This window comes from Anoplolepis gracilipes, chromosome 2 (assembly GCF_047496725.1).
Source record: "Anoplolepis gracilipes chromosome 2, ASM4749672v1, whole genome shotgun sequence".
NCBI lineage: Eukaryota > Metazoa > Arthropoda > Insecta > Hymenoptera > Formicidae > Anoplolepis > Anoplolepis gracilipes.
The window spans coordinates 19430152-19456898 of record NC_132971.1 but is presented as its reverse complement, the minus strand read 5'-3'; the positions used below and the strand labels follow the sequence as shown (position 1 = coordinate 19456898).

Here is a 26747-nt window from a genome sequence, read left to right as displayed (position 1 = left end):
AGCGGGTAAAAATGTAAATAATAATGAATAAAAATGATACGGGTTTAACAAACAATTATATTATAGAACATTCAAAGTATGAATTTACAAAGTGTGATATCTTGTCGAGAAAATTGTTTTTGATTTTAAAAATGTGAATCTCGCAATATATTTCCACATTATTAGTAAAAATAAGAAAAAATTGATATATAAATTTTTATAGAATATCGATCAGAAATTTCTGCTTATTCGTTACAATTTATTCCAGTTGATTTATAATTAAAGAATGAATTTTTGTAAATGGTATAAACTCCATAAAAAAATATATCCAAAAATGAAAGACAAATGAAAATATATTCTAGAAAACTTGTTATTTTAAACAGGATGTCACGGAGACACCGTTAATTTTCTCACGTGACACTCGCATAACTGTCGTATTGCTACAAATTACAAGACTCGTTTACGATGTGACATATGGCTTTGACGAACGGTTTCCGAGAAAATAGAAACTCTTTCCGTTCGCACCCTTCCTTTCGCTACAAAGGAAGAATGGTCAGAAATAACCAGCAAACAGCTTGAATCCCTTCGTCCTAGAAAGAATGACATTTACAGCTGTTTTAGTAAAGTCAGTGTCAAGGGTGGATGCAGATTAAAGCGACAACACTGCTTATGGTATGGATAGAAATTTATTGTGCTCGTAACGTCTGGACGATTTGTACATTTATAAGTTTCTTAAGTTACACATTAATTATGTACACGGGATCTTTTTATCTAAGTGTGACGCACACGCGTCGATAACGCGTATATGCAGACGTGTTATGTAAATACATACTATGTACAAAAGTATAAAAAAAATAAACATATTGGCACACTCGAAACTCACGTGGGCAAGCAAAGCGTGTATCACATGGCTGAAATTCGCCGAGAGAACCCGCTCCGTTTCGCTACAGGCGGTACAGGTTTCCGAAAACGGAATTGTGGCAGTGTGACAATAACGTATGTTCGCCGATTTTGGTAATCATGAGCGATATCACATCGAACGACCACCAGATACATGGCGCAACGCGCGATAGAATTCAGTCTTAATTTTTATAGTATGAATAATTCACGCGATTTCTACATGTTGTGCTCAGTCATTAAACAGTATGTCAAAGAAGTAGACATCACTGCTAAAAATAGATTCCTGAGACGAATTATAAAATTATGGTATATTTTTTTGTGAGTTCTTTTTTTGTATAATCAATCTCTTACAAAGAGCCTTTTTGTAAAGTGCCAAATTATAGACCGAAATTTTAAAGAGATCTATAAAAAGATAAAATTTTTGCAAAGATTCTCCGATATATCTATGATAAAAAATTGCAATTATTTAATTAAAAATTTATTTCAATTAATTTTTTTTTAATTATTTTTTTTGTATCTTGTTTTATATGATATTATTGGTATTACGTCTCAATAAAATTTTTTCAATGCTTTATGTAAATCACCGCGTAACACTAAAATGCTATTCTGTCTTAAATTCGATTTTGGCCGACAATTATTCCTTAAACAAACTACACTTAACTGAATAATTTTTAAAGAGAAATGCAATATATTACATTAGACTCGAGTATCCTACATATAATTGCTATAAAAATGCTGAAATTGTGTGAGTACTTAAATATTAGAATATATACAAAAGCGCTTTTTTATATTGGCATCTCAACATTGTTTCTTTGATAAAAATTTGATATGTTCTGAAATTAAATTGAGACATCTTAGTAAAATCCAGTCCTATTTTACAGCTCAATTAAACATATCGCGTTAATTGAGTGTGAAAATCTTGCAAACAGATAATCAGTTGACTAAATGTCGGTCTCTCTTCTGCTGACATGGCCCAGCAATAAGCCATCACCGCGAATAGCTCATCCGGACAGTTTATCGGCTGCGCTAATCTGTAACCGTCTCTGAGATAGGATGCCATTTCAAAAGGATCCACTTCTACATAAGGCTGCTGCGCCAACGTCGTTAACTCCCATAATAAAACTCCAAATGCCCACTAAAAATAAATAAAAAAATGAATGAGAAAATGATAAATGTATTAAACATTATTTAAAAATAATTATTACAAATGATGTAAATAAATAATTATATCGCATTTTAACTAAAATTTTTTTAATAAAAAAATTTCTAATAAAATTAAAACGCAATATATTGTCAAGAGAAAAATATTTAAATAAGATATTTGCTCATTCTCCTGAATAACAAATTTTTGCATTAAACTATATGTAACTTACCACGTCAGAAGCTGTCGTGAAGGTCTTACTGAGTAAACTTTCTATCGCCAGCCACTTGATAGGACGATTCTCGTTATCGCCGAGGCAGTGATAATCTTGCGGAAATAAATCTCTAGCTAAGGCGTTATCCGTAATCTGTACTCTCAAGTCATCGTCAACACTGAAAAGAAAAAAAATTAATGAATTTATGACGATGATTTTGTATGTATGTAGCGGAGAAGCATCACACAGTAATTTTATTACCGCCTCGTTAGTTAAGTACTTTCTCGAAGTGGAATAATCAATTAGCTACTAATTAAAATCTGACGGTAACACACCGTCTATTACGTCTACGTGAGCAATTAATTCGATAACAAGACATAACGAGATTTTTAGCTTCGTACAGGCTTACAATAAAATATAAAGTTAATCAAACTATATTAAAAGTAATATATATATATATATATAATACTAAAATTTTTTAAGAATATTTACAAAAAAGATATGTAAAATAAAATTAATCATTGAATTTAAGATATGTTCACTTTAATGGAGGTTTTTATAGTATTGATCGGAAAAGCAATGTATAATGATTTACTGTTCTTACGTACACGCAATTTCTGGCAGCCAAGTCTCTATGAACGAGCCTCTTTCTATGAAGATATTGTACACCTTTGGCGGCTTGGAGTGCCATTTCGACGACTTCCTGTGTGGTGAGAGCTCTCGGAGGTCCTTCGCTACTTAACTTGCACCTTAGCAAGAATCTCTTCATGTTTCTATAGCCCGTGTGAGGATAAAGTAGAAAAGGCGCGCTTCTGTCTTCGATGGAGACACCGAGAACCGGAAGCAATGCTGGATGACTGAGGCCGTAAAGGGCTAAGCCTTCTCGTAAGAGAAGAGCCACCTTTGCAAAATAGAAAAGTCACATTTAAACATCTTGACTATTTCGAGAAAAAAATATTGTTTCTCTAAAATATAATATTAACGCAAGATAAATACTCTGTTTTACTTATTTAAGAAGCAGTGTATAAAACTAATATATTCGATATTTAATTTTTATAATTTTTATTTATCCTATATTTATGTTATTAATTTATATTATTTATATCTATAGAAAGTATAAAGTTAACCTACTTGTGATTGAGATGCGTGCTCGGCAGCAGTTTTCACAAGTACATCCCTCGGGGATAAAGCACCCTCTTCGTGATAACTACCTCTATACACGCGTCCAAATGTTCCCTCCATTTCGATACTAAGAAGACGTACTCTGCATCTATAACAAAAGAAATAAATTACTTTAATCTATTTTATATTTTATCCTATAAAATAGGCAAACATGGCACATTATACTTGTAAAAAGATTTTTTAATTATTTCTAATTTAATTATTTTTGTACTATGAATTCTTAAAATATAATAAGTACCTTTGTACAGTAATTTCCTGGATTCTTTCATGCAGTTCCCTGCTAGGACGATCGTCAAGTCTTCTATAGGACGATCCTGAGGTAGCGGACGCAGGTGGTGGTGTTTCCGGCGATAAAAAGGTTTGCGCAGGTCCCACTCCGGCACCTCTCTCCATGCTGCATGCTGAGCTGAGACCCCTGGATTCCCTAGAATTTATAATACGATATAAATATAAATTCTTTATGTAAATTTTCAAAAAAAAAAATTAGCCAGTCTAAGAACATCTCATATACTTACTGAAGGGGATCTCGATGTCTTGTGGCCTTTTTGTTGCGCACGTAATAGATCATCACCAGAACAATAAGAGCTGCGATGACTGCACACGCACAACCAATCGCCGCGTAGAAGACCTGGCCGCCGGTAGTAGAGCCGGAGACAGCGACTAGGACTTCCTCAGGTTCGATGTAGCTCTTATCCTTTAGACAGATCTTCTTCCGCCTGAATTCTAGATGAGTGGTGTTCTTCCGTGATAACGAGACGTTTATTCGGAGAGTTAGGTCGATCTCCGCGTCGTAGGGTCCGCAGTGCAACGATAGGGCCCACGTTTGCAGGCCACCGAGAGGTATATCGCCAGCTTGAGAGATGTTCAAGGAACTACTTAGCGCCGTAGGGTTGCTGATATCCACAGACATCGTGTACGGCAGCTGAAAGCATCAAGTTATCCGTTGTCCAATGGTTGATTATGAAATTTCGAAGTATTTGACTCATGGGAGATTTAGAGGAACACTCGCACAGAAATATGTAAAAGATTAAAAATGCACATATATACATATGCCCGAAACATTTGATAAGTACAGACCTAAACTACTCGAGAATGGGATAAATGTCAAAGATGTAAGATTCAACCGGTTGCTCCGTCATAATCTTAAGAAAACGTTGAACTTTCCTATATAATCTCGAATGTATATACCATTCTCGGAAGACAATTTGCGCTCAGCGAGAGCAAAGTGAGTCCAGAGGACCGACTGTGCGAGAACAAGATTGGAGAAGAGGAAGAGGAGGAAGAGAGGCCAGTGGAATGAAGAGCTAGACGAACGCGAGCTCGCAGCGCTGATTACTAGCTCGCAGTGATGATCGGTTCTCTCGGTTGGCCGCGAAGAAAGTACCTCGTCAACCCTACTGGCTTGTCGCTATTCCTATGTATCTACCGCTCTCCTGCGGTCTTTTACGGTCGCGAAGATCGCGGCTATGCGGTCAGTCAGCAGGCAGTTTCCTCCAAATGGACTAGCGGATTCCACTTAAGAATCTAGATAGACGAGAGATGAGATTTCTCTTCTGAATAATTTACAATCAGTGACACTTTATTCATACGTTACAAAATATAAATATGTGAAGATGGGATATTATTTTGATTAATAGCAGTCTAGAAGAGATATAGAATAAAAAAATTTGTATTTATATATAATTATAATTAAAATGTTTTCGATATATCTGTACTTTCTTCTGTACTTTAACTGCTTCTGACAAATAAGCATAGCGTGATGAATGTGGTATCCTTGAAAAAAATGTCCTTGCAAGAGATACGTGTCATGACTACTTTCATATGTATATCTGTCATAAAAAGGATGTCATTTTTAAACATAAAAATCCTTCCCATATTCCCATTGCGACTGTAACGCAGCTTCCACATCCCCTCGTTAATTTTCGAATCCGTCACATGCTTCATCCTCAACAAGCAATAGCATTGCGTGATGAGCGAGAGAAGGAAAATTGCTACTCGCGCTGTACAAATATCCGCGCAATGTCCGATCGAAATTGAATGCGTCGTAAAGCCGTCACGAGGATTCCCTGATAATTCGACGTGTACAATCGTTCGTGTCCGGAACCACTCTTTATCGAGAGACAATCCCCGCGCGATTTGACGGACAGCCGCTGGATTTAAGTGCCATTCAAGCCAACTCGGTTTTGCCGCGCGGAGGTGACGGATGTCTTTGCGTCGCTCGTCAGTCTCTTCCTCATCTTCTCTCTTTCCTCCTCTTTCCACCAGTCTATCTCTCTTCTCGCTACGCTACGTCGAGACAACTGGGGAAGAAGAAGTGGATGGACCACTTTGTCCCGCTCCTCCTGAAGATCTGTTCTTTTTTTCCGCGCATCGTCGACGAGTCAATCGGACACCCCGCCGCATTCTGCCCACTTTTCGCCGCCACTTTGTCAATGTACCACGGATGTCGACGGCGAGCAGAAGCGGTTTGCGAGGCTTCGCCGATGACTCATGGACGGGAGCAAGAAAAGGACAGAGAGAAGGAGAAAGAGAGAGAGTCTGGTTTCGATTTTATATCCCGCATGAATATGCAGCCACGTGATTCTCACCGTCATAACTATCGCACGGCCGCGTCAGTCGCGTCGTTACATTAAGAGTAACATAAAATTAATTCGCGCGGTAGGACGCTTACCGGTTATTTATTCGAGACAAAAAGTGACACAAGTCGATCGGCCGGCTCTTGGTAATTTTAATAAACATACATGATTAGCTGCGAGATAAGAAGACGTAAAGAGGTGAAAAAAGGATTGCGAGAAGAAGATACTTCTAATTAAAAAAAGAAGAAACAAAATTCAAATCAATCAATCGTTTTTTAAAACAGATGGATACCTATTTCTCAAATATTTGCGACTTCTCGCTAAAATATGCTTAATTCATTATTTATCGAAAAGTCTACGCCATTGTGCCCTGCTGAGAACCTGAGAAACGGAAAGAAACGATATGCCTCGATAATTCTGATAAGTATGGCACGCCACAGAGACACGAGAGAAACACGAAGAATATAAAGATCGACTAAAGATCTCTCGAACGGTGTAATCGCTGAACCTTGAAAAACGCTCGCTGAGGCTCTGTTAGACGAGAATCAGCTCCGAAGTGTCTTACGTGGTGACGCGGATTCCTATGTTAACGAGCAATTTCAGCGTTTCTCAGCCGCAAGCGACTTTAATCCCGGCGAGAAAGCGCCGAAGAGACGCGAAGAGGAGAGTAGTAGAAAAATTAAGGGAATGCAAATAACAAGTACATAGAGGCACTCGCCGAGAAAATATTGTGCGCGTAAATATCTTATGCTCACATAATTCTTGTTCTCGACACACCGTTACATCTATGCTCACTTTATTATATGCTTTCAAATCTTTTCGCGTTATACGTCTTGACAAAAGTCAAGTGCTAGACACCTTCGACTCTAACAGTATTTTTTAATGTGCCGTAAAGTTTTTTGCTTTACCAGAATCAAGCTTCGCATAATCAATATAAATTAATTTATCAGCCTTTCAATGTACAATATATTATATATATGTATATTGTTTAATAATTGCGTATTTTCTCTTTTTATAGGCTTAAACTTTTATTACATTTTTATTAATGACGTTTTTTACGATACATTACTGTGTTTAAGGTTCTGTGCGTGCAAGAGAATAGAAAATTAATGTTCGTATTATTTTTCTGCAAGAACTTACCGGTTTACCGGCGAGATTTTCCCACGTAAAGTGAAGTTTGTGAAGCTGCGCCGGTACAGGAACAATGAATTTCACGGCATATTTATTTATGACGCCCTCCTTGACATAAAATAATTCTGCATTTGACACTCCTAGAACAAACAAGTTCAGTATTTTATGCATTATTCAAGCTGAAAAAATTATATAACAATTTATTTTAATTTTTTTTTGTATATTTATATAATTGCCCTGTATATATATGTTTAACTTTTCTCTTTAATTAGTATACTATACTCGTAATATTCGTATTAATATAATATACTCATAAATTTCTTGCAAATATATTCGGAAATTTATTGAAATAATAGTATTTAAATTAATTTTTGTATTTAAAAAAAGAAGACATTTATTTGTTTGCAAGTTTTTGCTTCATATGCAATGCTTCAATGCGTGAACATTATTTAATTCACGAGTGGATGTGACTCATTCAGCTTTATATTACGATTAACATAGCGTGCGTTTACCCCACAAATCTACGAGTAATGTGTCGTGACTCCTGCATTAAACGTTCCATTCGTATATTAAATGTCACGAAAACTTCACAAATATTCAAAGATAAAATTATACGGAATGTTTTAGAAATTATCATTGTTATTAATAATAGTTGTAAAGAAAATCACAGATGAGAAAGTTAGAAATTTTTTATAAAGAAAGATAAAGAGATAAAATAGTAATTTTAAATTTGCATAAAGAATCTACTACGCCTGCTTATAGTTAAGACTAACTTTTCAAAAACGAATATAAATTGCTTAAGATAGAACATGAAACGGTAGTTCTTCTCTCTTCTCTTCTCATATTTCTCCTCGTTTACCCTAATTGTAAGAAAAACAGACGGAAACGAATCTGAAATTGAATTGTCAGTTGCGTTCTCGCTCCAGTAATTTACAATGAATTAGCTTTCTTCTCGCTCCAAATATCAAGATTACTAAAAAGTTTAATTTCTCTCTCGTAAAATATACTGTGTTGTTTTCAATTATTTATTTGAAAAACTAATAAAATAATTATTTGATAAAGCTGATAATTATATGTATACATTTACAATATAATATTATAGTCACATTTTTTAATCGACATATTAAATTTCTCAGAAGATAAAAAAATCTGTTCGCTTAATTATTTTTAAACACACGAAAATGATTAACACTTGCAGAGATATTAAAGAAATACTTGACACGAAAGAGAGCAACAAATTGGCGCGTGATGCGCATTCGCTTCGCTAAATTCTCGCCCATCCCATCGGGCTCACACTTAGCACACATTACGCTACCGGACGACCCGACCCAAGCGAAGGTTGAGAGCTACAAGATTACGTGGGCGAGAAGGTGGAGTATCGGAGAAGAATCCCAGCGTAAAAAAGAGACCGGGACACGGACGCGCGTCGTGTTACTCTCTCGGAAAGAGGGAATCTACATCCTTTGCGGCTGTATCTGATAGCGTGTGCTTAACGAGGCACGAGTAGGATTTTTAAGTCACCCGAAGACAATGCGCCACCCTATCCCCGCGGTCGTGTCTTTGCTTTCAGTTCGCCCGATCTGGCGTCTCCCTCCCGCCTCCGCAGCCCTCCGGCCTTTACCGGTTTTCTGCATCAGATATCGTATACTCACGACCTCGCTCGTTTCTACGACCTAAGTCCCTCTCGCTCTCCTATCCCGATGCGAGGATAGGATCCCCGTCGTGGCGATCTTCGTAAACAGCACGAGGGACGAAGCCATCGCGCGTGGATTTTCCTTCTCGAAAATAATTATTCCGATTTTTGAAAGGCCTACGAAAATCTATTCAGACTACCTGCTATAAAAATCGATTTCTCCACAAAATCTTAGTGACGTGAAAAAGGCCAACAGAGAGACCAACGACAGATGCGCTCGTTGCCTTTGAACACGACGGATACAGCGAATACGATCGTAAACGGCAAACATCATTGTTATATTCCCTTTTGGAAATTCACTGCTTTACGAATAATATACGACTCAATCCCAGAAGGATAAAGATCAGACTAGACAGTAATTAATTGCGCCTCGGTATGTTTCTACCCAGATAATCCAATTCGTGCGTATATATTCTCCGTCTCAAGGGAACCTTTCACGATCGTTAATCCGGCACACAGTCCACTCCACTCCTGCGCATCGGAAGGTAAAGTAATCCTTCCGGCATCAAAGATAACTTTGCCTCGTCGATGACCTTGTCGTTCCGACTATGACCTCGTTATCGCAGCTTGCTTTTCGCCTCTTATCCAAGCGAGAAGGGTGGCATCAGCCTCTTTGGCACTCTTCCCGCGCGATTATGCGGGAACTTTGTGAGTGGGTGGAAACAGGTCGAGGGGTACCAAAGGTTCTTTGATGTCCGTTGTGCCTACCGCGCGCGAACCAGAAAGCGACAGAGAAGTGTAAGCCAGCGGCAAAGGACAGGGAGAAACTTAAAAGCGAAAGAGAGAGAGAGAGAAAAGCCCTTTCAGTAAAGGCGTCGACCCTTGCAACTGCTTCCAGACACAATTGTCACGAGGGATTCTGCCAGGGCACCTTCTTTCGCAGAAGTCGTGCCTGCCGCGTCCTACAAACTACCGATTACCGTGTCCGCTGAACGGAATAGCGAATTATTGCCACTTTTGCGAGAGAAAATTACAATATGAAAAGCAAGAGGAGCTTCTAACCATTGGCAAATGTGGCTATCCAAGTGTAATAATAAATATATATATATCTTAATATAATATATATTATATCTATATAGACTACAAAAGTTTTCTTTCTTAACAAAAAAAAATTTTTTTTAAATTATTACCGACTTGCATAATATCAAAATTTATATCATAATTCGAATATCTCTTGAAAGACTCGATAAAATTTAAAATAATTTAATTTTTAATGTCATAAAAATAAAAAATATCTCGTATTTAATAATTAAATTAATAAAGTATTAATATTAAAATAATGAAAAAACTTTATACAGTTCCTTTATAAAGTCACGCTAAGATAAAGTCGCACATTAATTAAAAATATCTTAAATATTTACAAATTTTACAAATTTTTATTAGAGTGCAAAACTCTTTTGTAATTCCAAAATGTTTGAAACACTTCCTTCAGCAACAAAAAAACTATATTAAGAAATAGAACTGTACATAAAAGATGAAAGTAAAAGAAACAAATAACAAATGCAAAGACCCGTATTCTGACAATGAACTCACATTTGTCGCTAAATGTGTCTATATAAAATATATAAAAACACATTTAGCAATAGATACGAGCTCAAGGATACAGGCCATAGAAAGAAAATACTAAAATTTGCCACGCTCCTCACGTAAGAATACGATAGTCTGAATATTTGACGCTGTTTGAAGCAAACCATCTCTCACTGCGGTAGTTTCCAGCTTGCGCAATTGTCTAGGTCTAGAGACGTAATAATTCTAAAGAAATACTTTTTACTTTCGTTAAATGAGCCGAATAGGCTTATAAAGAAAAATGGTGAAATACAAGCGCAGCCGGAGAACTTTCACACGCCATGGTATTCTGCGCTGTCAAAATACGGCATTGAGCCACGTTGACGAGTAAAGCTTGTCGAATAATAGAACGGACACCGAGAGTGAGGATAAGACGTGTTCAAGACAGTGAAGTATTATTAGAATGAAAGCGTCTGCGTAATCTCTCTAAACGAATCTGAGGATATCGAGAAGATTTTTTCAGGTAATAGCGTCTTTATACTGCGTGAATCTTTTTATTTATAATAAGATTAAACATTGTGGTTTAAAAATATAATCTATCAATTTAAATAATTAAAGAACAAAAAAAATTAAAAGTAAATATTTTTATACAAATATCTGCAGAATTTTATAAAATTTTTTTTTTAACATAGATCCGCAAAGGATTAAAGAACGAAGAAAAAAAATATATCGTGCACAATTTCTTATGTAATAAATTTTATAACAAGATCTTCAAATTAGGAATTTTTCTTTATATACAATTTTGCATTCTATGCACTATTTTAAATATCAAATGCAAATATCGGTAAAAATTTATTTAAAAATATTCAGAAAAATCTCACATACTTTTGGCTTCTTAATTGACATTTCCAAAGCAAATTTAGAGAACAATCGTATTCGTGAGATGAATTAGAAAACGAAAACCGAGTGAATAAAACGAGCGGATGTATATGCATCGTGCGAAGGCGCGAAACCGTTCGCGAAATTCCGTGGTGTCTCCTGTTGTCAAAATACGGTATTGAACGAGGCTGACGGGTGCAGTTTCGGAGGCTGGTCGAGTAAAAGACCGGGCCCTGAAGCGAGGCCATGCAGAGTCGCCTTCAACAGGGACTTACTACTGGCGGGGGGATCAGGGGGTCCTTTGGGTCAGAAACCCAACACCTTCCGAATATGAAATTCGGTACGCGTATAACGAGATCCTACTGTGGTGAGGTTCTTAAAAGCCGTGGACCTGAAACCGGGGACGCGACGAAGGGCGAGAAAATAGAGAGAGAAAGAGAAAAAGGGTAGAGAGACGCACAGGTCGAAGGGACAGGAAATATTGGATTTACGCGACGCCTATCCACAATACGGTATGCATGATTTTCGTTCGATTCCATCCCGTTCCATGCCATCGCGTCTTATGCATCAATAGCGCGAACGAACGACAGGTTAACAGGAAAATCTCTCGAATGGATCTGCGAACGAGTGCATCGAGGTCACGCAGGGATTAATCTACAATAGAAATAAAATACGTAGCAATGCGTGAAGAAAAGAGAAATTTTCGAGAAAAGAATTATTCTCTGTAAAAAAATAAATATAAGATATTTAATAATATAATAATATAAATAATAAATATAAGTAGAATATTATATCCTATATAATACAAAATATAGAATAGAATATATATTATGTAATCTTAAAATTATAGAAAAACCTTATGTGTGCATATTATTTCGCCTTTTTTTTTAAATTTTCTACGTAATTGAGAAACATTACTTTGCGATGGCGGAGATGTCTGTTTAACGACATGGATTCTGTCTCGCAATTGCATCTATCACGAGTGACGGAAAGAGCAGTAAATCTCGATATTCCGAATCCGAATGCAGAGTCGCGTTGCTCTGTTGGCTCCGCAGACCCACGTTCAACGAACGACCGGCGAGCAGTGATTTACGACAAATTCCGCCCCGCGAGATATTCGCGCGCGGTTTCACGCGGAGTTTTCTGAGGAAATTCCGGCGCTCCAAAAATGATCCGCCCGAGCGAGGTTAACGACCAGATCTCACCGCCAGCTGGCATATACTCGCCGATATCCCGGCTCGCTGCCCCGAGAGATCTAATAACGCGTTCGCGCGTGTATGCGTGTATGTACGCCACTATGTATATACGTACATGTGGCCGCACGTACATACATACATAGGTGCCCCGCGTACGTGTTACCGCGCCGCGCGGGATATTTTTCACTTTCGCCATCATCGTGAGCAAACGACGTGGGTGTCTATATAGAGGGTGACCTCAGAAACCACGCCCCGTCGCAAATATTTTATACAAATAAATTGGGCAATTTTTTCTCACTACAAATAATCACTTTCAACATTAAAAATGTTGGCAAGATTAAAATAGATACATTTTTATTAGAGCTGAGTCTTATTTTACGATGTAGGTGTATTGGTAGAAAATTGTAGACTTATATTTAATCAAACGTCTATTAATTAAAATGCTGATGCTTTGATATCAATTCCATTTCATTTAACTTTCAATATATATTCCGCAGAGAAAATACGTGACTTCTAAGGCAGCTTATGTGTGTTCGTAGTAGACGCACTCGTGCCCACGTATCGAAGACTCGTACCCACGTGTGCATACATATAATGCAGGAGGTTGGCTGCTTAGCATATATCGAACGGCCTTTCTTCCCTCCCGCTATGCCGACAGGAGTCTCCTGAATAACCCATAAGTCCTGGACAAGTTCTGAGCGTCGTTTGTACACTCTCTCCTGCTGTCTTCCCTCAACCTCCTCGGTCAACGCCGAGTCCTTCCTCTCTGTCTTTCAGCCTCCTTCCTCCCTTCATCTGCCTCCGCTTTACATGACTCCCTCGATTCCTTTCCTCGGGCCATAGGTTAAATCCAGGAAGGCGTAACTTCGCGCGACACCAGTTATAATTCACTCCGAAATAACGTTAGCGAGAGAAGCAAAGATGGGGTGCCCATGAGATAAAAAGGAAAGAGATCGGAGGGAAGAAAGGATCAGAGTTAGGCTGCCGTTTTTGGGATCCACGTTCGTCGAGCCTTACGAAGCTGTTTTACGAGCTCTGACTCCGGAAGGATTAAGAAAAAAATCAGCAGCCGTGCCTCTTTACGTCGAAATCCCACTCGTTGATCGTAAAATATTGACAGATTATAAAGGTTGAAAGAGAAAAATAAAGTTCCGTGTGCACACGCAATATTTCGTTGGCAAAAACTTATTTTTTTCAAAAACTATTTTCGATTAAACTCGGTGAAGGGAATTGAATATCTCGTCGGTACAAAAATTCGCGCCGTCGACGTTATTTCTCTACAATGATAAATGATTTTTTTTTTTTTTTTTTTACAAAAAAAGCGTATATATGGCAACAGTATTTCAGCAAAAATATATTTGTCACGTTTCAGCGGCAATATTTGCACGTTTCACAAACGTTATTCATCATTAAACCGGGAATCATCCATTATGATCAGAAGTCCATTCTTGGTTCGATTACATACAGAAGTGGCGAGTATTCGCTAGAATAAAGCGCGTCTATAGCGCGCAGAATAGACCCCGAATAGATCCTGCGAGCGATGCATCATACTGTGGTTTAGGTTTATTTGTCGAGGGGAGGGGGGAGGAGTGAATAGTAGCGAAACGGGAACCAAAGCAAACGTCAGGACGTGATTCTCCGGCATTGGGAGCTAAAATAATATTGTTCCCGAAGCGTACCCGGCCCCTCGCGCATTCGCACGAGATGCGATTGCACAGCACATCGTTATATGTATCGGGCACCGGCCATCAAGGCGACTAAACAGGGGTTGACAGATGGGTGGGTTGATTGAGACGTCGTCGCAGCACCGGGCACGACATATGGCAGCACTAGCTGGCAATCAGGACTCGGACATGAAGAGGATTACGTGACGACTGGATTTATCGTGACGCAGAATCGAGCGTCTGTCTCTCTCTTTCCGTCCCGTTCTGGCACGTTCGTGCGCAATCGAAGGTGCTCGTTAAGAGACAGCGAGGATGTCGAGAGTCGAAGAAACGGACCGCGTGATCCTTTTAAATCCGTCTCGAACGGCTTCCTACGGATTTAATCTGTCCAACTGTCGGCCGCGTCACGTCGCGCGATTATTCCGCTTTATTTCCTGATTGCATAAAGAGGATGCTTTCCGATTGTTCGAGATCCTTTTTCCGTTGATACGATTTTATTAGCGACATTCAACCTTTCAAACGACATCCCTTGATATAGGATTATACGCTATATGATATTATATAATATTGAATGATCAATATTGAATGATACGATTTTTTGTAATAAATGTGTGCGAGATCTAAAAATTCTTATATATGTAAAATTTATATACATAGTGTTTCAGGAGTAATAATAAACATTTTGAAAGATTGTATTATAACATTGATTATTCTGATTGCGAGTAAAAGAGTTCATATAAGCATGTCCAACTGTCAATGGATTTACAGTGGAGATACAGACGTTCAAAACTGACGCGTACAAACCCATTATAGGAGATATTAAAAAACGATAAATAACTTATTTATATTTATTGACTATTTAAATAATATAAAACATAAGTAATTGTAAGACAAATAGTTTATAAATAATTTACAGTTCATGATAATTGTTCGAAAATCTCACCGTCAACTTCAACATACTTTGCAACTCTTGTGATAATAATGCGTCTTGTAAGTTAGTCATTAATTATTAGTTTGTGTTATTTGAATAGACCATAAATATAAAAATAAGTCATTTATCGTTTTTTAATGTCTCTCATAATGGTTTTGTACGCGTACCAATGTTTCAAACGGCTAAATTTCTATTGACAATTGGACACATATTTATACAAATTTTTTTACTCTTAATCGGAATAATCGATTCTACAACCTCCCATTTATTATTCCTTATGAAACATCCTACACATACGTAAAATAAATGTAAAAAATTTTATATATGCTGTATACGTATGTATGCAAATCTTTATTTTAACATAATTTATTTTAAATACATTAATTTTTATGCTTTTTTACATGAAAATATGAAAACATCTACATTTTCTACAAACAATAATCAAATTTATTTTGTGTTATAACAGTTGAGTTGACATTAAATATTATTTTCGAATTGTGATATAAAATTATATACAAATTACAGATTGCTTTTTAAAAAAAAGTTTCTACTTTCTTTGTTGAATTTGCGTCAAAAAAGATGCTTAAATATTTTTGACTTTTATGAAAAAATATTTTTATGACTTATGAAAATACACATGTTTCACAATCGCCCTCCGAAGGAATCAATCTTCCCGAAAGACTCTCCAGTGGCAGCAAGGAGCGATTGTCACGCCCGATTTATCACTGCAGTTTGCCGAGGAATGATTCCTACAAGACTCTCAAGAAGAGAAAACGAGGAAGAAAGAGAGAGAAAAAGAGAGAGAGAGAGAGAGAGAAAGAGAAAAAAAAATATATACGTTGGACGTAAGAAAAAGTGGACGGCGTCCCCCGCTGTGGGATCGGAAGGACCCCGAACGAGATGGCATCTCCAGACCGCAGGCATCGAAATTTTAAAGGGATCCCTCGACATGTTTCTCTTCCTGGCGCCGATGAACCGATAACCGGAGGGACACGGAATTCTATCTGCTGTCAGGATGACATGGAACACGACAGGACACTCGAAACGCAAAACCTTGGTAATGCACGGACCGTTCGACGAGTTCTATTTTTATTAACTAAGACGCGCAGCGGATGATGAATCATCGAGAGAATTGCTCGACGGGACGAGATGTGTTTGATTAAAAAAGAAAAAAAATTATGATAATACATACTAAAATATATTTTCGGAGCTGACAGTCCACACTAAATCATAATTCTTTTATAGACACGACGGATGTATTAAACGAACGTCAAGATACAATATCCAGATAAGAATAGAAGACGCAATCTCATAAATGATTTGTATAGTTCAACGTATTATTTTAAACTGGATTTTTATCGCTCTACGTCAAATACAACATAAAAGAATAAGTCATTCTGGGTTTTTTTTTTACAAAGAACAAAATTATTTTGAGAAAATAACTTTTTTATTTTAAAGGTAAAAAAAAGGTAAAGAATGATTTAGGGAGCCATTTGTCAGAAACTGTTTGCGGGCCCGAGAAAGCAGGTTTGCGCTGTGATTTTTGTTGAGTCACTCTTTATAAGGGTCCCCGATGGTCTCTCTTCGTGTCGAATAGACGTTAGAAAAATATTTTCTCTTGGTAGGATTGTAGTTTTAGTACCGGAGCGAATGTGCGATATTCGAATGCACGAGCTATCGAAATGAGTAGAAATCACATTCTTACATTGAACTTCAAGGAAATCCATATCTATCGATGGTACTTTTCGAATGAGCTGGTTAGTTTCCACAGAAGACCTGAGGAGAGACGACGACTCATCTTGAAAGAGCAGATGCTCGTTAAGATCCTGTCACTCAGGATTCGCTCAGGGTCGAAGTTGCAGTGGGTTCGCGCGCGAGCGAGGATTAAAAGATTCCCCACGAGGATAACGGCGAAAAATTGATGGATATTGCCATTGGTACAAAGCAATGGACCAAGAATAGACAGCTCGGAGAGAAGAGCGTTCTTTCCGTGACTTTGAAATTATTTTAAAATAAAATCGGCGTAAAATGACACCCCATAAAATTTAAATTTAAATGAAGATTTCTCTCAGACTTTTTACTTTCGAATCCTCGAGTTTAGTGTTAATGTCGACACTTGTTCAATGTTTGTAAATTTCTTTTCATTCATTAAGTTGTATTGTACGAAAGACATATTGAATAAGATATTATATCAAAAGTTTTTCATATATAATATTATATAAATCGCGATGTTCGCCCAAGTTATGCTCGAGTTCCACCAATTACTTTAATACTGTGGTGTACATTAAAAAAATGCGGCTTTTTAATTATTTTCAGAGCACTTTCAACTCTGGATAACGTAACCAAGCAAGATCAAAGAATTGCAAAGAGCGTGTCCTATATTTTGAGAAATAGAAAATGTTGAAATCAACAAAGGCGTCGCTTCGCGGCAAATATCCCACACAAATGCGTTCTCCCCCGAGAGACTTTTGCTCTCTCTCTCTCTCTCTCTCTCTCTCTGTGCAATAATTCTCGACAGAAAAGCGACCTCGCTCTTTCTGTAAGAGCTCTGGGAGAGAACTGGGGTGCACTCGTTTCGCTCCACGCAACAGCGTCTTTGAAATCTCTCGGGACAAACGAGGTCTCTGCGAGAGATCAATTCCATTATACGATGATTCGAATGATGATGCTATCCAATTTGACAACTATAAATTGCTCTTCAGTGTACAGAAATTGTAGTTCAGACAAATAATTCGGAAATTAATATTAATAATAAATATTGATATATATTCAGAGCAATGCGCAGCGATATTTTAAAATTGACATAAAAATTATTGTGTATAATGTATACTTGCAATGTAAAAGACTTATTTCCGAAGAATCTAATTAAGACAAAATAATTGCACCTTTCTGAGAGCAACAATAATGTACAAGACGAAAGTATATAACTTTAGATTTTCAACAGAATTCGACCTCTGTTTTCTTTTCGTGAGATAAACAAACTAGACAAAACATTAGAGAATTCTTGGAATTCGACTTGTCAAAACCCTCAAGATCAACCCACCTGAGAAAGATAACATGTGTTGCTAAAAGTATCAAGACTGGACAGAAACGATATACAGATTGTGTGTTCCAGGGTTTCCTTCTTTCGTTCCAAAATAAATAAAATGCGAGAAAGTGCCGAGGGTTGCTGTCTCTCTTTCGAAAGAAAATCCACGGGGGTTCCGCTTCTTCCACCTCGACGGCATCTCATATAAATGTCCCAGCACTAGCACAGTCGAAGACGCGGCCCTGAAACGCATACGTTAGGCGAAGCCAAACGAGCGAACCAGCCCGCACACAAGTGAAAACTTAAGGCGCGGATCTTAACGAGGAGCCGAAGATTGATGCGGACACGGGCGCAGCATCCGTCCGGGCCCGGTCCGGGTTCATCCTTGAAATCGTACACGCGTACGCGCGTTTCCTGTGTATATACCAGCCCCAAATTATTCTCTGTCATCCGCGTGCATAGATAGGACGCATCGTTGCTACAATGTCGTTGTGCGTCACCTCGCTTTTTTTTTTCGCGCACGCATCGATCATTATAAATCTACGGTACCGTGTTTTTCCCTCCCACGCATTTCTCACCGTCCAGACGACGCGTCACAATATTTATTGCTATCGATCGGCCTCTCGTCGCGGAGATTCATCGATTCGTTCCTCGATTAATTTAACGTATCGTTATCGCGGAACAGGCATCGGAGAACCCAGCCACACCAATCCCTACGCCATTGTACGAGCATAAACGTTTTCACGGGGCCCCGGCCGAGGTCTTTGAAGCGGTCCCACTCCACGGGTAACATCAAGATGGGCCTGTCAGGCCTTAACTAGCTAAGGTCGGACCCGAGCCGGACTCACACGAATGTAGGGACGCCTCGGGCGTAGGTTTGTCCGAATGTACGCTGTTTTTGTGTTTTGACACGACCTTCTGACGGGTGACGCTCGCTTCAAATCGGTGTAGTTTAGCGTATTTGTCGTTCTATTAATTTCGCACAACGTCGCTCGTTTATATTACGAGTAAATTCAAACACAATCCCGTCATACACAAAAATACCGACATTTATTAGATTAAGTAATCACAGAAAAAAATAATTTTTCAGACTTTATAATTTTATATTAAACGCAATTTTATATTATTGTTGTTTATGTTTATTTATTATATATATATATATTGTTTAGTTATGCTTTATTATTGATTATATTTTATTACATTTATTACATTGTGATATTATTATTGTTAGCTGAATGTAAACATAAAACATCGATATATTAATTCAGACAATGTTTCTACACACTTTTATACGATGTATAAAATATTAAAAAATAATTTTTAGAAAATATAAAGCGTTATAAGACAATCATGTAAAATAAATTGCTTTCAAAGGCAATATATTCTTTAAAAAAGTAAATGATTACCTATGCTATTCCGTGTCTATTCTATTAGGACTATTGCAAGCCCGAGAGTTGTACGACGTAATAGAGAGACGGGAATGGAAATATCAAATCGAATTTATAGTTGGTAAAGCGACTTGTCAAACAGGAGGGAAACTCAATCCGGAAGAGGCAAAATTACGACGCAACAAAATGATACGGTGAACGTATTACAATTGATGGCACATGAGAAAGCTGAGAGCCAAGAATAAATCGAGAAATATAAATAAATGGAAACGAAAATTATCCTTTCCGAGATGCCTGCGATGACGACGACAAACACGACCAGCAACACGACCAGCAACACGATCGCGAGAATCGATGGGCGATTAAACATAATTTACCTTACATGTCTCGGACTGCGTGAAATCGGAGAAAGAAGAATGTAACTTGGCACCGGTGGAATTCCGTCTTATCTTATCCAAGTTAACGCCACACGATCTTATGTCGCGCGAACGTGTATATATTCGGGGCCTGCATAAGGCTTCCAGATAAGTCCCAAATTTTAAGACTGTGTCTTTGCCACCTGCTTACCGCTCTTGGCGCAATTTATCGACCGCCATTACGACGGAGAATTTATACGGCGACCGATCGGGTCCTTACTTACATTCAATACTCAACCGAGATTATTCCTTCGCTTTCGTCATCGCCGGTTATACAGGTAGACGGATACCGATCAGAAGAACGCTTATGATCGAGATCAATTTTCCGATCGCAGGTGGATGGATCGCGGGAAGACCAGGCGGAAGAAACGGGAAACCTTATATATATATATATATATAAAGAATACGGAAATCGGAAACCTTCTCCATGTCCTACATACGGTTCAAAAAACACGGACAGCAGCCTGTGCTGGTTGCGAGGCACAAGGGCCGTGTTTCAAAATCGGTGTGTATCGAAGGGGCCATCTAAGGGCTGGCCCTCTACTCAGGACTAAACGAGAAAGCGATAAAAGGAAGAAGGTAGGAAAAAAGACTTGCGCAAGGTAGGTACCAACGAAGGAAAAGAGAAAGAGAGACAAGCCGCGTCCCTCGCACGTGTGTAAAACGAAGAGGAGTGATCGTGTCGATTATTCGTTGTCTAAACAAACTAGAGCCGGTCCTGCAACTCTCCCCTCCCCACCCCCACCCCCACCCCGCTGCCGTCGACGTTTAACAAGGACCTCGTTATAATATTTTATTACGCCTCTCGTATATTATAATGCCAAGCCGCGAGTGGTTTCCTTTGCGAACGAAGGTGGTCGAGGTGCCTTTCGCGCAGTCATGTAGACGTAGAAATTTACTGCTGTGTTTCGTAGAAGGAACGAAGGACGGACTCCCCCGCAACACTCCTCCGATGGGGCCCGTCGTCATCGACATGGAGCCATGATTGAAAACGGTACAATGACTTATCACGTTGTCAGTCGGAACCACATATATATCGACAAGAGCGTCTGCCTCTCGCTCTCGAATCATTGTGGCTAGCTTGGCTTCGAATAGATGGGTATGCGAGTTTCAAGCATCGCGCGGTCAAACATAGAGAGACTTGCGTGAACTTCGAAGAATGCGACTCCACCCGGTTGGAATGTCTATTAATATCTATTTATGTTAAATTCGTACGTCGCGCCGTATTTACTTGCCGGTTCTATTTGCATCGTAGTTACAAACTGCTGTTCGAGCACGTATTTGCGATAGTTTGTGAATTCTTTGAATATAGAGACATCGATGTACTCTTCTATTTCAAAATTAACCGTTTTACGTCAAGTTTATAATCAATTAATTATTACTGAAGACACTTTTTATAGTCTTTAAAATTTCTCTCTTTTGCCTGGATAATTAAAAGTTTGGAGAAAAAACAATTTTTTAATGATTGAAACTGCATGAAATTAATTAGGGCCTCAATTCCCTCTGATTTAAATCTAAGTTAATCAAGATCATTTAATATTTAAAAAAAATTAATAAGTCAAAGCATCCGTTTTTTTTTCGTGGAAAAAACTTATAACGTTTATAACAACAATAGTACTGATGACATTAATTTAGTATCATTAATTCTATAATTTAATTCTGTAGACTTTATTACACCATGATTTCCCGCCATGTTGCAATGAGGTCAACGATGTTATTATGAAAGATACACAGAGCTATAATTAACGATATGGCCCAATGTAAATGCAACTCTGCAATTTTGTATGCAATCATAAATCTTTATCTTTAATTACAATGCATCATTTGCGTGATTTAAACGTTCAATATCGCGCCTCTGATTCCCCATTCGTGCTGCAATAAATTAATTGAAGTGAAAACGATATAACTCGTATAGTCGTAAGTACACAATACTGTTGATTTTAATTTTTTTGCGTTTTACTTTATATATGAGCGTGAAACATGTTGAAGATGTGATCAAATCACATATAAATATTTCAATAATATATGACCAATAATAAAATCTTTCTTCTGTATTAAGAAGAAAAAAAAATATTAGTCACGTGTCTCTATTATGTACATATGTGCAAATCTTAATCACTGAATGTGCAATCTTTGTTCAATTTTCTTCAATCAAATACTATTATTCCCAACGAGCGAAGTGTGTCTCACGAATCATAGCGTGTGTCGCGCTTCGTTCAGAACGTGATGAAAAATCGTAATTCACGTTCCCGCGTGCAATTCGACACGTGCGAAACGTGCTCGAGACGTCAATTGAGAGTCGTGCGTGCGGCAAAACACGCAATCCCACGCGCGAACGCACTTCCTCGGGGAGAGAGTCCCGAGCGGGTTCAGGTGTCGCGAGATCTCCGCGTGTCACCCTATACATCGTACCCTACGTACCCCTTCGTACCCTACGACGAGAGAGGCAACGAGGCGGATGGTTTTCGCGGTCCAGCGGACCGGAAACGAATTATCCTCCGCGGTGGAAGTTATCGAGGAAATATTGGAAAGTCTGTCCGCCCGCACCACGCCATCGAGTGGCTCCCATTCGTTTCCGGTGCAGCGATTCGAGCGACGATTTTTGACTAACGTGGCACACAAATGAAATCCGACGAGAGCATGCGACGACCGATAAGGAGGACCGAAAGCGTGAGAATGGAACAGCCGGAGATCAAGAGAAGAAAAAGCGGTTTTATCGCGCTCGATGGGTGGCAGGCAATGGCAAGAACTCGAAGAACGTTTCTCTTATTTATAAATGTGTCTCTACCTTCAAATATATAAAACTATTATTCGCAGTTCTACAATGCATGCCATAATTTGTTACACAGATTTTGTCGTTTCTCTTAGCTATCTAAATGCATTTCTTATTAATCAAATCTAAAGGTCGAATTTGCGTACGTTCCAATAAAACTTTTTTTAAATGTAATTTTTAAGTAGCAAATATATGTATATAATATTTATTTTTATATTATTTCTGATAAAAAACTTTTTGAGTGTGTGACAAAATTATTCCGCTGCGAAATACAGAAATATAATAAATTAAAAAATGACGGACAATTTCGCTAATGTCATTTGAAAAATTGACATTTTGTATGCACTATAAAATTTATATTGAAAAATAAAAATCATGTGAAAGCATGTTACTCAATAAAATAAATTTTACGTATAAAAGAGGTTGACAAAGAGAAAGATTAGTGCTTGATTTTTGAAGATGCTCCAATTATATATAATAATATCTCTTAGTGTATTTCGATTTTAAATAATTTACAGAGAGAGTCATAAATAATTCACAAAAACGATGAGTAATAAACACAAAACGATGAGTTTGTAGTAACGAGACAAACATGGCTTTAACATTCCGTTTCCCGACTATTGATGTCCGATGATTATGCGTCATGTGCGTGACTCGCGATACTTCAATTACGATGCGTAGCTAATGAAATCGCTGCGTGATAGTGATTATTTATCGGGCAGTTTAAAAGTTGGCGTAATACGCGAACCACCGATATCAGCTATTATTCAACGTCCAATACTCAATTACAATTCGCGCGAACTAAATATTTATCGAACTACTACGTCAACACCTATTTTTGACAGTGGTTTAATTCTGTACGTAATAGGAGATTTAATAAATGGACCTTATTTTGCCTCGTCTGAATAATTTCGTTCATCACATACAACGTTGCTCTCGTTCGGATTAAATCACTATCGATAATGTGCCGTTAACAGCCTTATCTGATAATTGCGCGTGCTACGTGTACTTTGAGAATAACTACAAAGTGGAAAACGATCGCCTGAAAAGGGAATTCCGATACGAGATATGCGTGACGGTCAATTTTCCTGTTCTCGGTTCGTTCCTAACCGGATTTATACTTGAAATTATACCGGTTTCATGTACCTGAAGTTATTACTGCGCGCAGTGAAGAAATAAGAGACGAATGAAGTGAGAGGTTTTGCTCTCGTTGAATGAATCTGATTATCACGTAACCTCGACAGAAATTAATGTCATTATATGATTAAAGATATAAGATGTAATTCTCGGCATTTATGTCATTGCGTAGTTAATGTATAGTAATTAACTCGTTGAATAATATCTTTCTATGTCCTAGATTGAATATATTTTTTATTTATATCTCCATTCTATTATGTGCTGTGAAAAATAATTTCCGGCAGAATCACATTACGTAACACAAAATTAGAAATCTTATTATTTATCTGACAGTTATTTATACTTTCTACTATACAAATTGCAAATTATTTTTAATCACCATTTTATAAAAAAACAACATGTGTTAAGAATAAGGCATAACATCATAATAGCATAATATCAAACCTGCGAGAAGCGATCAATGCTCAAAAATAATAAATGACAGCAATCAATATGCAAATATTGATGAAATGATAATATCTAAAGTAAACTCTTTGTATGTTTCGTGTATATTTATATATTAATTTTAAAACGTTTAAAGTTATTTTCAAAAAAACCCTAAGAGAGAAGAAAAACTCTCCCTCTCTCTCTCTCTCTCTCTCTCTCTCTCTCTTTCTTTTCTTTGGTATCTTTATATTATCTATCTTTATATCATCAGTCCGCAGATACGCTCTGTATCTACAAAAAATAGTTTAGTAATCGCTCGATTAGAAGAAAGAATTTTTTTTTAACTGACATAAGTTTCAAGAAGTCACATAGAAGACAAAATTAAATATCTAAAATTATCTTAATTAACTTTAACAAAACTTTAAATTGAGGAAGATCATCTTTTGTTGGAACTCTTTCAAGTTCTCGCATATATTTTTGTAACTAGCTTTAATTTTAAATTTTATTAAATTCTATTAAATAAACGCTATTCGAAATATAAATTCAAAAATATTATTGATTAATTTTAAATAATATATAATACATGTATATTATCTAAAAATTAAAATAATGTTTTCTTCTAGGAAAGGTGTTGAAAGTGTTGTGATTATATCATTTCTTTTTTATAGCATACACTTTAAAGTATATTAACATGCCTCATCGCGTAGTGTAAAACAATGATACAACTGTCTTTTTGCGCTCTTTCATTAGATATTACTATCTTGCATGGAAAGCAAGATATATTTGAAGCTATCGAAAGAAATTGCATGCAATAAGAACATTGACTTTCATTTATCGTTTAACACTCGAACTTTTCAAACATATAATTCTATTCTTTTTAGCTTTTCTCAATTATAACTGATTGCATTACGGATTATACGAAACATTGCAAATAATAAAACACTGAAATATATACAACTGAATTAAATTAGAAAATAATTAATGTCATCGGAAAACAATATCACTAAAACGTGCAAAAGTCAATCTGTGTTTAATGTAAACAACTATGCATACGCAACAAAAGATATAAAAAACTTTAATTACTCTTTTATCATCGCATTTATTCGGACTCTTTGTTAAAACAACGCAATGTAATAAGACGATCGTCGGCGAAACAGTTGAACAAACAGCTTTCTATTTTCGTCTGTTTGTCATGCCTTATAATAAATGTTAAAAAAATATTAGCAATCTAATATAAAATATTTACCCATTAGCTTGCGGACCTCCATCTGCGTGAGGAAGAGGTTGAAGTAACTCGCGGCTGGCCGCGCAGCGGCAACAACGAGGAGCAACACTGCTAGTCGCCAGAGGAGCATCGTGTCGACCGCCACGTGACGTTTCTTACTCGAGTATATTTACAGCGGCGAGAATGAACCCGCACATCCGACAACACTCGTTTTACGCGCCGTATTTCATATTTCGCGCTATATGCAAATCCTCGTTGCAGGGGTGGCGGGAACGTCACGTGCAGGCAAGAACGCGTGCACGTGACACGCCGCGCCTCGAGAGCGCGCCGCACGAGTCTTTTTTTCGGTTGCACGCCGTCGGGAAAAAAAAACCACGCCGGACTCCGTTTGACAGCTCGCGTTGAAACACACAACGGAGGGACACTCCCACGCGAGAAACCGCGGCTCGTTATCGCGGCCGTCTCGATAGACGCGATCCCGACGGCGGTTCGGGAGGGTATCGAGCGACGCGCGTACGACGGACTCGAAACGACGCGGAATGTGCTGCGAGCGGAGCGGAACACTCACGGAGAGCGCGCAGCGTGCCTTGCCTCGTGAAAGCCACAACCAGTTGTGTGCTACCATCGCCATGGGTCGTCGTCGTCGTCTGGGGTCGGCGCAGGCCCGCCGACCGAGCGTAGCCGAACGCCACCGAGTTCTGCCGAGGTCCACCTACGAGGGTACCAGAGATGGTTATATGCTCGTGGGTCCACGGCCGAGAGATCGAATGGCTGTGCACCGAACGAGACCGGAATTGAATTTAAAATTCACCGACAGCTATGTGGCGCGAGCGCAGATGTATGGTCGCCGCATATGCGACAAGTCTCTTATATTGTTTACTTAAATCAATTTGCAATATTTGCATGCGAAAAGATAGGAAAAAAATTCGATTCGTGAAAAAAAATTATTTATTCTTAAGATCCTTAAGATTCACGAAATATTATTTTTCATTTTTCTCGTACGCACATCAATTATCAAACATCGATACTCAATTGATTCAGTCGATCGTACATCGTTAATTGTCAATCGTTATTTCTCAACAATTATAAATTTTTACTGATATAAAACAATTTACAACGTGCATAGACCTATTACTATTTACATGACTTTTCGAGAAAATATAAAAGTAAAAGTCAATGAGTTTATATCGTAATGTAAATATATGTCTTTACGTAACGGTTGATCAAGAAAATGTAAAAAAAAAAAGTATAATTGAGTGAGACAGCATAACAGTATAAATAAGGAATAATATATGATTACAATCGATGTTCCTCACATCAACTAATATTTATGTCTTTTATGGTCATTCAGTTCGTAACATT

General features: G+C 37.8%; 1 protein-coding gene across 1 annotated transcript; it reads right to left on the bottom strand.

Annotated features, from left to right (window-relative positions):
* Positions 1 to 630: 630 nt before the first annotated feature.
* Positions 631 to 26003, bottom strand: Dnt (tyrosine-protein kinase Dnt). The gene is made up of 8 exons (XM_072910994.1): positions 25407 to 26003; positions 7133 to 7263; positions 3932 to 4338; positions 3655 to 3840; positions 3366 to 3504; positions 2843 to 3135; positions 2253 to 2412; positions 631 to 2014 (listed from the first exon to the last, which is right to left on the bottom strand). Exons 1-8 carry the CDS (start codon positions 25513 to 25515, stop codon positions 1766 to 1768), a joined length of 1674 nt encoding a protein of 557 aa, XP_072767095.1. The 5' UTR covers positions 25516 to 26003; the 3' UTR covers positions 631 to 1765.
* Between the last annotated feature and the right edge of the window lie 744 nt (positions 26004 to 26747).

Excerpts from the sequence above, each read along its gene's own strand:
- Dnt (XM_072910994.1), bottom strand. The coding sequence starts at position 25,515 with ATGCTCCTCTGGCGACTAGCAGTGTTGCTCCTCGTTGTTGCCGCTGCG. Across the intron at positions 3,841-3,931 it reads AGACATCGAGATCCCCTTCA|GGAATCCAGGGGTCTCAGCT; the intron begins GTAAGTATATGA and ends TATAAATTCTAG. Across the intron at positions 2,413-2,842 it reads TTGGCTGCCAGAAATTGCGT|TGTTGACGATGACTTGAGAG; the intron begins GTACGTAAGAAC and ends TTTTCTTTTCAG.